At 59.2% G+C, this 14,090-nt stretch overlaps 2 protein-coding genes across 2 annotated transcripts in view; both read left to right on the top strand.

Annotated features, from left to right (window-relative positions):
* The first annotated feature begins 1,416 nt into the window (after positions 1-1,416).
* On the top strand, positions 1,417-2,552 carry ATP5MC2 (ATP synthase membrane subunit c locus 2). The gene is made up of 4 exons (XM_032204799.1): positions 1,417-1,492; positions 1,761-1,823; positions 2,050-2,210; positions 2,302-2,552. Exons 1-4 carry the CDS (start codon positions 1,457-1,459, stop codon positions 2,414-2,416), a joined length of 375 nt encoding a protein of 124 aa, XP_032060690.1. The 5' UTR covers positions 1,417-1,456; the 3' UTR covers positions 2,417-2,552.
* Positions 2,553-5,799: 3,247 nt separating this feature from the next.
* Positions 5,800-14,090, top strand: part of LOC116499852 (cyclic AMP-dependent transcription factor ATF-7-like) — a 48,804-nt gene continuing 40,513 nt past the window's right edge. Inside the window, exons 1-2 of the mRNA XM_032204702.1 lie at positions 5,800-6,786; positions 7,576-7,684. The gene's annotated coding sequence lies outside the window, so the exon portion shown is untranslated. The remainder of the gene's footprint in view (positions 6,787-7,575; positions 7,685-14,090) is intronic.

Raw genomic sequence — 14,090 nt, forward strand, 5'->3', positions numbered from 1 at the left:
CACACGCATGCGCACACACCTCCCCCACGTGTGCACACGCACGCAGATACGTGCAAATACCCACACACATGTGCAAACACGCGTGCAAACGTGCACACCCCCGTGCACGCCCCCGCCCCCATGCACGCCCCCCTGGTGCACTTCCTCCCCTTGGCCGCCAGGGGGCGGCAAGCACGCCCCGCCCCTTCCCCATGGCCACGCCCCCCGCCTTGACCCCACCCCATATTGGCCTCGCCCCCTCTTGGCCACGCCCCCCCGGGTGCACGCAGCCACCTCCTCCTCCCGGCCCGCAGGGGGCGCTGTGGCGCCGTGCCTGGAATGGGAGGCGCTCTAGGTGGCGGCACCGCCTCCCTCTCTATGGTGCTTCCGGGCCGCGCTTCCGGTCGCGCCTGCGCAGTCGGCGCCCCCGCGACCTGCCCGCCGCCGGTGCGCCAGGTGAGGGGCCCGGGGGGGGAGGAACGGGGGGGGGGCACCGGGAGGGGGAGGGGAGGGGGGAGAGGGGCGGGGGGGGCCCGCACGGGGCTGGGGGGGCTCCCGGAGAGGTTTGGGGGGAGTTTGGGGGCGAGCCCCTGCGGTTTGGGGTCACCTCTCCCTCACGCTGCGTTTTGGGGTGAAAACCGGCAATTTAGGGTCAGCTCCCCCTCACACTGCGTTTTGGGGTGAATCACGGCCATTTAGGGTCAGCTCGCCTTCAAACTGCGTTTTGAGGTGCCCCCCCTTCGCTATAGGGTGACCTCCCACTCACACCGCATTTTGGGGTGAATCTCTGCATTTTAGGGTATTGTTCCCCTCCCAGTACGTTTTGGGGCGAATCTCTGCGTTTTGGGGTATCCTCCCCCTCCCCTTGCATTTTGAGGCGACCTCCACCAAATGTATTTTGGGGTGACCCCCCACTTGCTTTGCGTTTTGGGGTGGCCTCAAACAACATTTGGGGTGAGCCTCTGAGTTTTGGGGTGCCCCCCCTTCACACAGAATTTTGGGGTGACCCCCCCTTCACTCTGCGTTTAGGGTCACCCCCATACTCACTACATTTTGGGTTGACCCCCCCTTCAAGCTGCATTTTGGGGTGCCCCCCCCCACTACATTTTGGGTTGACCCCCCCTTCACACAGCATTTTTGGGGTGCCCCCCCTTCACGCTGCATTTAGGGTGACCCCCACACTCACTACATTTTGTGGTGTCCCCCCCCCCACTACATTTTGGGGTGACCCCCCCTTTGGGGTTTCACCCCTCCTACCCCATTCTGCCCCCCCCAAATCCCTTTCCAGGCCCAGATCGTGCCCCCCCCCGCCCTCCCCGTGCCCCCCCCGTGCCCCCCCCGTGCCCCCTTTGTCCCCCCCCAACCCCCCCAGTGCCAGCCACGTGTCCCACCCCCCCTCTGTGCCCCCCCCCTTGTCCCCTTTGTCCCCCCCCAGGACCCCCCCGTGCTCCGGAGCCGCTCCCCCCCCGCCCCCGCCATGCTCTGCACCAAGGTGGTCGCCGCGCCCGCGCTGGTGAGTGGGGTCGTTGGGGGGGGGACACACACATTTGGGGGGGGGGGCTTTTTTTGGGGGCGGGGGGCCATTTGGGGACACTTTTTGCCTTTTTAGGGCCACCCTGAAGTCAACAGGAGGCGCTCAGCTTGGGGGGGGGGGGTTAAAGGTGGTGTTGTGCCCCCGATCCCAAGCAGGTTTTGGGGTGGGGGACACGGGGGGGGGACACACACCCCCAGGGGGGGCTTTGTGTGTGTCCCCCCCCCCAAAATGTGGCCGTGCCTTGCAGGTGAGGAGGGTCCCGTGGGTGCTGTGCCAGCCCCTCTCCGTCCCCCTGAGCACCCCGGAGCAGGTAACGGGGTGGGGGGGGGGGACACAATGGGGTGGGGGGTGCTCCGTGGTGACCCCAAAAACGGGCACGTGGAGGGATTTGGCCCCAAAAACAGCCCCAAAAATGGGCATGAGGAGCTGGGGGGGGGAAACTGAGGCACGAGGGGGTGATGCCGCCCACTGGCTGTGTCCCCATGACCCCGTGTCCCCCCCCCCGTGTCCCTATGTCCCCGTGTCCCCCCCCCCAGGCGCGGCCGGGCGCTTGTAGGGCCGTCGCCACCAGCGCCGCCCGTCGCGACATTGACACTGCCGCCAAATTCATCGGGGCCGGCGCCGCCACCGTGGGGGTGGCCGGTTCCGGGGCCGGCATCGGCACCGTCTTCGGCAGCCTCATCATCGGTTACGCCAGGTCAGGAAGGGGACATTTTTGGGGACGTTTTGGGGTTTTTATGGGGTCGGGGGGTGCTGAGCGTGGCTCCCCACCCCCCTTGTCCCCGCAGGAACCCGTCGCTGAAGCAGCAGCTCTTCTCCTACGCCATCCTGGGCTTCGCCCTCTCCGAGGCCATGGGGCTCTTCTGCCTCATGGTGGCCTTCCTCATCCTCTTCGCCATGTGACAGGGACACCGGAGGGGACACCGGGGACGATGGCTGCCAGGGGAGGATTTGGGGGGGGGCGCAGGGGGCGCCCTGCTCCCCCCCCGCCCCATACACACACCCCCCCCCCGGGAATAAAGACGGTTTGGATAACGGGGCCGGTGTCCGCGTGTCTCCTCGGCGGCCCCGCGCGTTGTCACCTCCCCGGGGTGGCACCGGGGGGGGGACGTCTCCCACCCACCCCCCGGGGATGTCGCGGCCCCGCTGCCACCTCCCTGGGGACACCTTGGGGTGGGGGGGGGACAAGGGGGGTGGACACCCGCATGGGGATGGGGACGGGGTCGTGACCCTGGGGGTGCCCCACGGGTGCTGGCACCCATTGTGTGGGGCTGGGGGCTCTGTGGGGATGTCCCTCATGTTGCGATAGCCCCCATGTCGCGATATCCCATGTCGCAAGGGTCTCCGTGGCATGATGTTCTCAATGTCATGACGTCCCCTCAGTGTCGTGACAGCCTCTGTGTTGTGATGGCCTTTGTGTCATGATGGTCTCCGTGTCACGATGGTCTCCATGTCGTGACATCCCTCGTGTCACGATATCCCTCATGTCACGACAGCCTCTGTGCTGTGATGGTCTCCATGTCACCATGTCCCCCGTGTCACGATAACCCCTGTTTTGCAATTGCCTCTGTGTCACGATGGCCTCCATGTCACGATGTCCCTTATATCCCAACGCCCTCCATGTCACAACATCCCTCATGTCACAACAGCCTCCAGATGGCCTCTCTGTCACGATAGCCTCCACGTCGCGATGGTCTCCATGTCGTGACAGCCTCCGTGCTGCGATGCCCCATGTCACGACAGCCTCCACGTCGCGACATCCCCTATATCACACCGCTCTCCCTGTCGCGACATCCCCATTGCCGCCTCCCCTGAGGAGAAAAAAGGGGGCGTGGCCTCATGCCCCGCCCACTCCCCCATAGCCCCGCCCCCTTATCGGCGGCGGCTCCTCGCGGCGAGATCTCGCGAGACTTCGCTGAGGGGCGGGGGGGAGGAGGAGGAGGAGGAGGAGGGAGGGGAGGGGGCGGAGGAGGAGGGGAGGGGAGGGGCCGGGGGGGGGGCCCAAGCGCGTCCGCAGCCAGCGCAAGGCCCCGGAGGCGGCGAGCGGCGGCGCGGCCCTCCCGGAGGTAACCGGAGGGGCACCGAGCCCGGCGGGGGCGGCCCCGGGAGCGGCGGGAGGGGCGAGGGGGGGCGAAACCGGGAAAGGCGGAGAACGGAGGGGGGGAGGGGGGACCCCCGCCCCCCCCCCCCAACTCTCCCCGAGTTCTCCTCAGGCAGCCGCTCCCCCTCCTCCCCCTCCCCCCTCCGTCGTTCGCCTTCGTCCCGCCTCTCCGCTGAGTGGCGGGGCCCGCCGGCCAATCGGTTCGCCGCTCGGCTCGGAGCGGCGGGCGGCTCGGCCAATAGGAAGCTGGGGAAGGGGGGGGGAGAGGGCGGGGAATGGGGGGTGGTGCCGCCCCTCTTAGGGGGCGGGGCCGTGGGGAGGGGAGGGGCTGCGAGGGGCCCGGGCGGTGTCTGAGGGGGGGAGGCCCCATGGGGGGGGGGGGGATTTGGGGTACGGGGGGGGCTTTGTGGGGGCGTCCTGGGAATTTGGGGGACGAGGGGGTGGGATGGGGGAAAATGAGGGGTAAAGGGGGGGGTTTAGGGGTGGGGGGGGGCTTTAGGGGGAGTATGGGGGCTTTAGGGGCCTGGGGGGGGCTTTAGGGGCCTGGGGGGGGGCTTTAGGGGTATGGGGGGGCAGTGGGGGGGCTGCCAGGAGGGGGCCTCAGGGGGCGTCCTGAGAATTTGGGGCCTTGGGGGGGGTCTGATATGGGGAAACTGAGCCCTAGGGGGGTATTTAGGGGGTTTTGGGGGAGTTATGAGGTACGGGGGGGGTTTGGGGGGGGCTTTGAGGAGGAGGAGGAGGCCTTGGGGGGGGTCCTGGGAAAATTCGAGGGGGGTTTTGGGGGCTGGGTTGGGGAAACAGGGAGGTAAAGGGGGTGTTTAGGGGGTGGGGGAGGTTAGGGGTGCTGGGGGGCTTTGGGGTGGGGGGTAGGGCCTTGTGGGGTGTCCTGGGAATAGGGGGGGGGCTTCAGGGTTTAGGGGGGCTTCAGGGTTTGGGGGGGTCCTCAGAGGTTGCTGAAGGGTGGGAGGTGAGGGGTTGGGGTGTTACGGAGGGGGGGTCTCTGTGTGTGGAGCTGGGGGGGCTTTGAGGGGAGGGGGTCTGGCAGGTAGGGCCCTGGAGACATTTTAGGGGGGGGTTAAGGGAAAATGTGGGGTTGGGAGGCTCCTTGGAGAGTTTGGGGGGGGCCTTTGGGTGTGGGGACCCTCAGGTTCTGGGACGTGGGGACCCCAAGGGTCAGTGGAGTCATGGGAGGGGTCCCTTGGGGACCCCCCCTGGTGCTGGGGGACCCCTGCCCTGTGCCCCCATCCCAAGTGGGGGGGGCCTGAGCTCGACTCGGGGCTCCCTGGGGGGTGCTGGGCTGGGTCTGGGGGTGTCCAAAAGCCGTGGGGGTGACCTGGGGGGCGTTGGGGTACGGCTGCGGGGTGCTGGGGACCCTCAGCCCACCCCACACCCTCCTGGGGGGGGGCTCAGGGAGCCCCAGGGCGCGGAGGAAGATGCACGAGCAGCAGAAAGGAGAAAGCCCAGGCCTGGCGCGGTGCTGGGGGGGGGCTCCCCGGGGGGGGGGTGCTTTTTGGGGAGCTCCGAGTTTGGGGAAGGTGTGGACGGGGCGAGACTTCACCCAGCGGCTCCCTCCTGGCTTTGCGAGCGCGGCTCCGACCTGTTTCATGAGCCCAAAACCGTCCGTGTGGCTTCTCCCCAAGCTTCAACAGGGAAAATAATAATAATTAAAAAAATAATAATAATAAAAAAAAAGATCTCAGCTCGTCCGGATGCGGGGTGAAACATTTTGGGGCACCGAAACCTCGCTCTGCGCAGCTCCTCCCGCCCGGCCCGGCCCTCGCCGTTATCTTTTCCCGGGGAACTTCTCGCTCTTTTCCCTGCTCAGGCCCCTTCGAGGGACGTTTTCGGCGCGGGAGCCTTGGCGGGGTAGCGGTGCCCGGTTTCTTTTGCCCCCCCCCGCCACAGTAGGGAGGTCGTGCGGCGGCGAGGAGCCGAGGGGATCGTCTGGTTTTTTGGCGATCCGCTTGCAAAATAGTTTGGCTCCGGGATGCGGTCGGTCCCGGAGGGGAATCCGGCGGCGGCTCCGAAGCGCGGGCTTTGCCCGAGGTTTTTTTGGATTATTTTTTTTTTTTTTTTCTTGGGGGGGAAGGAATAACCCCGCGTGGGAGGTGGATTGGAGCAGGCGGGTTTTGGGGAGGCGAGGAGGGTTCAAAACAGCCCCGCTCCTCGTTCCTTGAAGGTGTTTATCTTCCGTCACCCGAGCGGGGCAATTAGCGGTGCCAACCTTAATTGCTTTGCGGGCTCGTTTGCCTTCGGAGCTGCAAACAAACCAACCGAAAAGCGGCGGAGGCGCGAGGTTGGCGGCGACTTCTGACTCCTGCTCCTAGCCCCGAGCTGGAAATTGGGGAGAAAGAGGCTGTTTTGGGACCCGACGAACCTCGCCTCCTTGAGAACTTTTATAACGCCGCCGTGAATTTCCTTAATTGGGTGCCAGTCCTTGGGTTATGCCTAATTGCGGCACGCTAAACGCTTCCTCTGCCTCTTGGCGCTTGCCTGTCAACTACCCGTAAAAAAAAAAAAAAATGATCCCGTCCACCTTACTTAGCGCTCGGCCCGACTCCACGCCCAGTTATTTTAATCTTTCCGCGTAAATCAATCCCTCCAGCTGCTGAACTCTTGTTTTCCTGAATGCCTTCCAATTTGCCAATATCCTGCTACCGAAGAGCTCGGCGCTTCATACCGGGGGCTCGGGGCGCTGCCTCTCCTCGGAGGATGCAGAAGGAGAAGCTTTCCGCCAACTTTGGGATCAAGTTAAACCTTCCGCTTGCTTTTTGGCCTTCCCTCTAACTTCGCTTTCCTCTGCCGAAGGGTATTTCTGACATCTTCGCTGCTTCTCGCTCGCGTTTTTACCTCCTCGAGGTCCCTTCTTGTCCGGTCTTCTCCAGTCTTTCACGCCGTACGCGTGTAGTGCTGTGATTTTTTTATCCCTGCGTGATTTATGGAGCTGTCAGGTGAAAGCAAACTTCGTGCTGAGCCCCGCCGGGTCTCACTTTTGGTCGCTCAGCCCGTTGTGGTGTGTCACAGGCGCCGTTGCCGTCCTTAAGCAGGGGCAGTTCGTGGTCCAGGCGAGCTGGGAAGCGCGTGGCACAAATCCTGCAGCGGCGGTGATCCCACAGACGTGTGGTGTAGGAGCTGGCAAAAATAAAAGGACTTCAGGAATCTTAACTTCTCGGTAACATCTTCGTTCATGCCTCTTCCGAAACCCCTGGGACGTTGGGGAAAGATCTCAGGACAGCTGGAAGAGGGGTTGTGGATGTGGTGTGGGGCGGGCAGGAGGTTTCCTTGGCCTGTTTTTGGAAGATGGGGAGCTCTGAGAGCAGCTGGACGCTGTGGGGATGGAAGCGAGTCCCTCTTCCAGCCTCCTTGAGCCGGCAACATCCACCAGCACCACGCCACGAGGTGCTTGGGAGCAGCAGGAGCTCTTCCAGGGCGTGCAGCAGCGGTCGGGCCAGCTGGGACCATCCTAGCCCAGCGCCTTTTGCTGCCTCTTCGTGCTGAAAACGCTTTTGAAAGGGCTGAAGTGAAACGTGCTGGGCTCCTGGCAGCCCCCGTGGGGGTTTCTGCAGCGGGTGTTAGCCCAGAGGATCTCTGGGTTGGATTTCGGGTTTGGATTCGTTTGCTGCTGCGTCACGTGGGATGCTTTATTGCGTTCTGCTTGGTTTTATTTATCCTCCTGACTGTCTTGGGCCTCTTCTCATTTATTTTTTTGGTTGACGTTCTAGCACCTAGAAATGAGGCCAGATTTTCTGCTCCTCCTCCAAATGTTCAGCACCCGAACACCGCTCGCGCTTCGCGAGGGCTTTCCAGCATGAGTAGAAAATGCTTTTCGTAACAAACCTGCAGGATTAGGGACCTGTTGCTTCCTGTAACTTCTTTCCTTTCTTTTTTTTTTTTTTTTTTTTTTTTTTTTTTCCCCACCCTGTGTTAAAATAATCCCGTTTCTTGTTTTTTTGGCTTCAAGGAACTCGTAACACAATGGGCGAACGCTGAGGAGCGGAGGCTGAGCAGAGAGACGTGAACGGGGACGGGGTTCCCCCGGGGAGCCAGCAAGCGGCAGCTCTTTGTTGGAGGTGTGTAGGAAGCTGCACGCAGGGAAGGAAACAAAAAACACGTTTGTAGCCTCTCTTCCTCTTGAGCACAACGCTCGTCACAATGCTCACGCCTCGCACCGGGAGATTTCTCACATCTCTTTGACAAATCCCCCCGTCGTGTCCTGTCGGAAGCCTGCAGCGAGTTGCTGTCCCTTCATCCCACTCCTCTGCTTCTCTTCGTGGCTTTGCCCAGCCCTAAAAGGCTCGGGTTTACCCCTGCACGGCCCCAGGAGCCACAGGGGATGGAGGTGATGATGCTGCGTGGGTCTGAGCATGCTGCAGGACGGGGTTGTGGTGTCCTGGCTGTGTCTCCAGGTGCTGTGTCCCCACAGGGCGGTGTCCCCAAGCTCTGATGTTCCTCTGGTCCCTGTTCTCCCTCTTTGGGGCTGATTCTTGCCGTGCATTTTGCTGCGGTTGGTTTAGGACTCTGGTGTAACTGGGTCTCTGAAGTTCAGCCTCATCCTCCGAGAGGTTCCTTGCTCGCTTGGCACAAAAGAAACCCTGGCAGGTTTCTTCTAACACAGAAACCCACCAGGCTGTGGCCTTTTTGTAGCACGTGCTGCTTTTTAAGGCATGCTGAAGTTCAACATTTTATCAAAACGTGATGAATTCAGTGCCTCGAACAGCTCCAAGGCGGTGTGGTTTCACCAGGGCTGTGCTGGGTTTTGACGCAGGCTAAACACGTAGTGGGACGAGCTTTTGGGGTGGCTCCTCTTCCCTCTGAGCCCTCTGCACGCTTGGCCGGGGTGGTGGTGGTGGTTTTCCTGCCCCCTCTTTCCTCTTCTGTCCCCAAACACGACCAGGGGACGAGCTCAGGGATTTCTCTGCACCCACCGCAGGGATTTCCCCGTGCACTCTCTGCGGGGCTGGCATCTGAGCTCTCTTTGTGATGCGACCGAGCAAACCCTAAAGGAGAAGCTGTGTGAAGGCGTTTTTCCCCCTTTCTCCCAAAAAAGGGACTCTCCAGCTCCTTTGGTACAAAATGCTCGCATTTTAGTTCAGGTAAAGCTGCAGGGTTCACCGCTTCCCTGCGTTTTGGGGACACAGGGCCACGCTTGCAGTGCTGCTGCTGGCAGAGCTCTCACACAGCTCGCTTTTTATTTTTCCCCCCCTTTTTTCTTTCGTTTCTTGGAGATGTTTTCAGCCCTGGCTGGCAGAGACCTTGCTCCGAATACCGTTGTTACTATTAAAAATAATATTTAAAAACAACAAAAAAAAAAATAGCCTTTCATAAACTTCAGTGCATTAAGGACTTGGCTGGAGGTGGACTTGGCAGTGCTGGGGAATAAGCAATACCCAGCGGAGTGTATTTATACCTGGGGAACCAGCCGGGGCTCTCTTACACCCTTCAACCGTTTCCAAAGTGAGTAAACCTGACACAGAGCAGAGCACGGCTCTCGGTTTTTCTGCCAAATACTTCTGCTGGTGCTGAGTCTGCTGAAACGCGGGGAACAAACGCTCCGGTCGCCGAGCAGATGATGCTTGCAATTATTTCAACCAGGCAGCTTTTAAAACAGACTCCGTTTCCAGCCGTGCCACTGAGCGTGGCCCCAGCCAAAGGCGCTGGAAATCCTTTGCAGGCTTTGAAAGCGAGGTTGGGCTGCTGCTGAGTGGAAGGGGATGGCGATCGCGTTGCCAATTAATCCGCTTGTTAATGAAAGGTAAAGTTTTTCTCCCACCTCCTGCTGTTGTTGCAGCGGGGTCTGAAGGTCGGCTCGGCCGTTCTTTCCCTGCTCCTTTGGGTTTTTGGTGGGGGTAAAACAGAAGCAGACGAGGAGAACAGGGGGGACGAGACCCAGAGGTGATGGCAGCCGGGCACCAGGTCTGCAGGATTTGGCTCGTGGGGACATAAAGTGAGAAAGCAGGGACTTTACTGAGCATCCCGCAGCCTGGTGTGGATTTATTCTGTGAAAATGGGGCTGGGGAAGCTCCTGTGCGCACGGGAGGGGTTGGGGAGCCTGTGTATGGCACACCAGGGTTTGTAGAATGAGCGTGGCTCATCCTCCAGGCTCCAACACAGCCATTGCAAGGCCAATGCAAGGTGATGCAGCGTGATTTGGGGTGATCCCGAGCATGCTGGTGGCATTTTCCGAGCACGTGGAGGTGAGGGGATCCTTCACCAGTGCTCTCTCCTCTTCACGTGGGTGTTTTTCATCTTTTCACCCTCCGCTGCCTTCCCTCTGCCTTTGGAGAGCTCCCTGTGACGCACGGCACAGCAGTTTGTGGGATCAGCAATTCGGGCTCTGCATCCCTCATCCCTGTGAGGTTTCGCCTCTTGAGTCGTGCAAAATTGTGGGAAATCACTGCTTTCTTCGCCACCAAAACGCCCTCGCTCCTCGGGCAGGAGGCAGCTCCAGCGAAACAGCTCACAGCCACGGCCCAAACTCCGAGACCTGGCTCACGTTTGGAATATTTCTTGCTCCCCTCTGATTTTCGGGCTCGCGTATCAAATAATGACGCCGTAAAACGTGTGTGCCTTTGAATGCTAAAAAAAATAAAATAGAAATGCCCGCGTGCGGTATAAATAATAACAGGTGGGACAAAATATTTTTACTTTATGACCCCGGGCGCACACGAGCGCTTTGTGCCTTTCTCTCCCCTATCCCTCGGATGCTGTTCCAGTTATTTTAATTCATGGGCAAGCGTTTTGTCCATAGGTGGTCGCTTACAAAAGAGGCTCCCCTGTTCTCGGCTCCGTGCAGCCTTGACTTTGATCTCTTTAAAACCATCCGCACGCAGTCGTAGGGAGAATTTGTTCAGGTTTGACTCGGGCTCCCAAGTCCCATTTTCGACAGCTTTTCTTTCTCACTTTCGTTGAAACGCGGGCTCTTAAGCGGATAAATAATTTCAGGAAATGGGACTTCAGTTTCTAGGTCACTTAGGCATTTCCTCGATAAAACAACGTGCTCTCCAAGGCTTGTCATGGCTTTCTTGTAATTATCCCTGCTCAGTAAGAAACAGTGGCTCTCTTAGGTTTTTCTCCCGTTCTTAAACTTGAATTATTTCTCTCTCCTGCAGTAGATCTCTTGCAATATGTTGTCCCTGCTGTGAAGACGTGTGTAGCTGGAGATGTATCGCCGCTAATGAAGGAGCACGAGGCGACCCGAGATCCCGAGGCTGCCCGTGTGCTTTTTTAGAGCTCCTGCTCCCCCTGTGTGACGGTGCCACGAACCTGAGCCTGCTGGAGGCGATGCCAAAACCTTTCCCTGCCTGGTGGTCAGTTCCGAGCATCTCTCTGCAGGCTGCGAGGGTTCCCTTGGTTGCGTGAAGGGGGGAAAATTCGGATGTTGGAGACTGTGGGGAGGGTTTGCGCCGTGCCATGTTGGCTCAGCTCCGGATACGAGCGTGCCCTGGCCTGTTATCACTCTGGGTTCACACTCAGGTTGTTGTCACCTTGCTTTCTGGTACAAATGCACCTCTGGTAGGGGCTTGGAGGAGCTCCTCCTGTGCTGGAGGAGGTCCCGGAGCAGCCAGTGGATGAGGAACTGGCAGCACCTGGGTGCTGCCGGGCTCTTGTAGCTCGGTCTGCCTCTTGTCTGAACTCAAACACCTTAGGGATGTTCTGCAGAGCCCTCCTTTCCTCCTTTTCTCCAGAAACTGGAAGGGGAAGCGCAGTTCTGGCGGATGAGTAATCGTGGGGTAGAGATGATCTTTCTCCATCGTCTTGCCTGGGGAAGCTGCTGACTTGCTGGTTTACGTTGGGTTTTGCCTTGTGCTCATCAAAGGCTCCTAGACCCGCTGGCCAGATGCCTCTTTGTGTCTGAAATCTGGTACTTGGCACCTAACTAGAGAAACCTTGCTGCTGGGACAGCAAAGATGTGCCAAGCTGCGGCTGCTTTGGCAGCGCCTGGCCGGGATGAGCTGCGGTGGGTACCTGAGGAGCAGCAGCTGCTCATCCTGCAGGAATCTACCTCCAAAAAGAGGAGCAGGAGGGTGCGTGCTGGCAGCCAGGGGAAGTCTCACCCCCCTCACACCTCCAACAGCCACCCCGAGGAGCGCTCGGGAGCTCTCTGCACCCTGGGGTGCCCCAGCTTGGCGCTAGCAGGAGGTCCTCCCGGAGAGGATTCGAGCTTTTGGTTCTTGGTTTTGCCTTTCAGCAGCTCTAGAATAAAACCCCAGGGTCCTTCCCTGAGTGCTGCCAGGGATGTGCAGGCTCCTCCAACACCTCACACCCGAGGCAGAGGCTGGGTCAGATCTGATCTAGAGGTCAGCAAGCACCAGGAGGCTCTTGGACATCAAGGCTCCTTTTATTTTCTCCTGCCAGACCCCAACCTGGAGGCAATATTACCGAAGGAAGCTTCTTGTTATGGTAACTGGGAACCCGTTGCTGTTTGTGAGAGTTTTAAGCAGGGCGAGCTGGGAGGACTGGTGGAAGCTGGGCTGGGAAAAAAGGCGTCGTGGCCGGCTGGAGCTCCCAGCGAGGGGGTTTGTTGATCTAACCACGGGGAAAAGCTTTTCTAGGCTCAGCTAGGTCGCTGTGGCTGATGCACTGGGTTGGGGCCCGCGTTAATCCTTTTGCTGGAGCTTGTTTTGGGTCTGACAGGACGCCGCCAGTGCCTCCCTGTCCCATCGCCTGCGTGTCAGGAGGAGGACGCCTCTGGTTCGTGGCTCTTGCTTCATGTGAGGTTTGACCCCTACCTGAAAGCACGTGGAAATACCCCTTGTTTGCAGCCGGGCTGTTAATTTGTTCCTCATCGTGCTGATAGCTGCTCTTTAAGTCGTTTTGGGGCCAAACTTCACGGCTGGTAGGAAAGGTCGTGCTTCTGATAAGGATGCTCGCAGGAGCGGTGCGGCTCCGGGGCTGTTGCAAGGCTCCTGCAGGCAAGAAGCGAGGATTTAAGCCGTGCATCTTGGATTTTATCACCTCGACAGCCTCCCTGGTACCGGGGGGACACTCTCATGGTCAGGGGATCCTCTGCAAGCACTGCTGAGCGCCCAAAAAGGCACAATCAGAAGGGTGGTGGTTGGACTTTGCTTTCACCCTGCGTGTAGGTTCAATCCTAATGACTTCTTAAATACCACATGTCTGCTGGAGACCTACCTCCAGTGAGTTCCTTGCCCATGTTCCTGCAACGTTTATGCAGTTGGGTTTACTTTATCAGGCTCAGGAAGAATCGGGGAGTTACGCCTCCGAAGCAGATCTTCCAGCATCGGCTCTTGGCGCTCTTTCCCAGCTGCCAATTTTTAGCTGGTGGGTTACAGAGCAGGCGTTCTCGCTCCTTCCCTCGCACCCCAAAATAACTCCGAAGTCAAAGCCGAGGGCTCGCAGCAGCCTGCAAGCTCTCAGCTTGCTGGGGGCCTCCCCGCGAAACCAAAAAGCTCTCGAAATGCCTCCGGGTGGAGAGCAGGCGGTGACAGAGAGGCAAACGGAGATCTGGGCACCCAAGGGTGTGGAAGGAGCTGCTTTCCTAAATCCCTGCAGGCACCTCATTTAGTTGGAGAGTCAGCAGCCGCTCCCCAGGAGGGATTAGGGGCCAAGCTGAGTTTGGAAAGGGCCTGAGGGCAGGTTGGGCACCTAACCTGCCTCCCTCATAGGGCTGACGCTGAACGTGGAAATCTAAGAGTGAAAAGCTGCTTTCTTCCCTTTTTTTTATATAAAGGAAGAGCTTGACCTCTTCACTTTATTGCACCTTATGGTGGATCGTGGTGCTGTGCATCATCCCAGCAGCGTTGGGTGTTAACCCAGGGTCGCGTGGGGAATGCCAGCACCAAACCCCAGCCGAGTGCAGTGGGAAGGATCGGACCCACTCCGTGCGTTTTCGGGGAGCTGCTGCCTCTGTGACTCTGCTGATCCCAACCCAAGCAGAGCCCAGTGTCCCGAATATTCATTCTGATGGTCAGGAAACTCGCGGCAGAGAGCTGTTAATGACTGCACTTAGACAAATAATAAAGAGCCTTTCCTGGAACAGTCTCAAAGCAACATGTTTCCTTCCTTGCATTTTAGTGGGAAATCTCTTACTATTTTTGAAAGCCTGGGGCAGTGCCTTGCACTTCCTTCTCGTTTGGATAGCGGAGCAGAAATGGCCATCTTGCTCCGACTTTCTTTCCCTCGTCCTTATCCAAAAGCAGTTTGGGTTTTGATTGCTGTGAACCTTCCCCCCTTCCCGTTCCAGCTCCCAGCGGCAATTACGGATTCTGCGCCGAGCCCGCCTGCGATCTTGTGTATTCCTCTGTAGGAAGATGTATGCTGCAGCACAGATTCTGTGCAGCCATCTATAATAATCTAGTTTATTGTGGTTTTATCTCTTCTTCCCAGTAGCAGTGTACTGCCTGTCCTTGGGGCTTGGGCTAGTGTCTTGAGCCCCATTTGTGTTTGAATAGGCTTGTTTGTATCGTGGCTCTGGTTGTTAATGCTCTTGGCATAGCTCCCAGGTCTCAACAAAGT

Source organism: Aythya fuligula, chromosome 29 (genome assembly GCF_009819795.1).
Source record: "Aythya fuligula isolate bAytFul2 chromosome 29, bAytFul2.pri, whole genome shotgun sequence".
Classification (NCBI taxonomy): domain Eukaryota; kingdom Metazoa; phylum Chordata; class Aves; order Anseriformes; family Anatidae; genus Aythya; species Aythya fuligula.

Bases quoted from the DNA above. Each gene is read 5' to 3' on its own strand.
- ATP5MC2 (XM_032204799.1), top strand. From the start codon at position 1,457: ATGCTCTGCACCAAGGTGGTCGCCGCGCCCGCGCTG. The intron at 1,824-2,049 runs GTAACGGGGTGG...CCCCCCCCCCAG, and splicing joins CCCTGAGCACCCCGGAGCAG to GCGCGGCCGGGCGCTTGTAG. The intron at 2,211-2,301 runs GTCAGGAAGGGG...TTGTCCCCGCAG, and splicing joins CTCATCATCGGTTACGCCAG to GAACCCGTCGCTGAAGCAGC.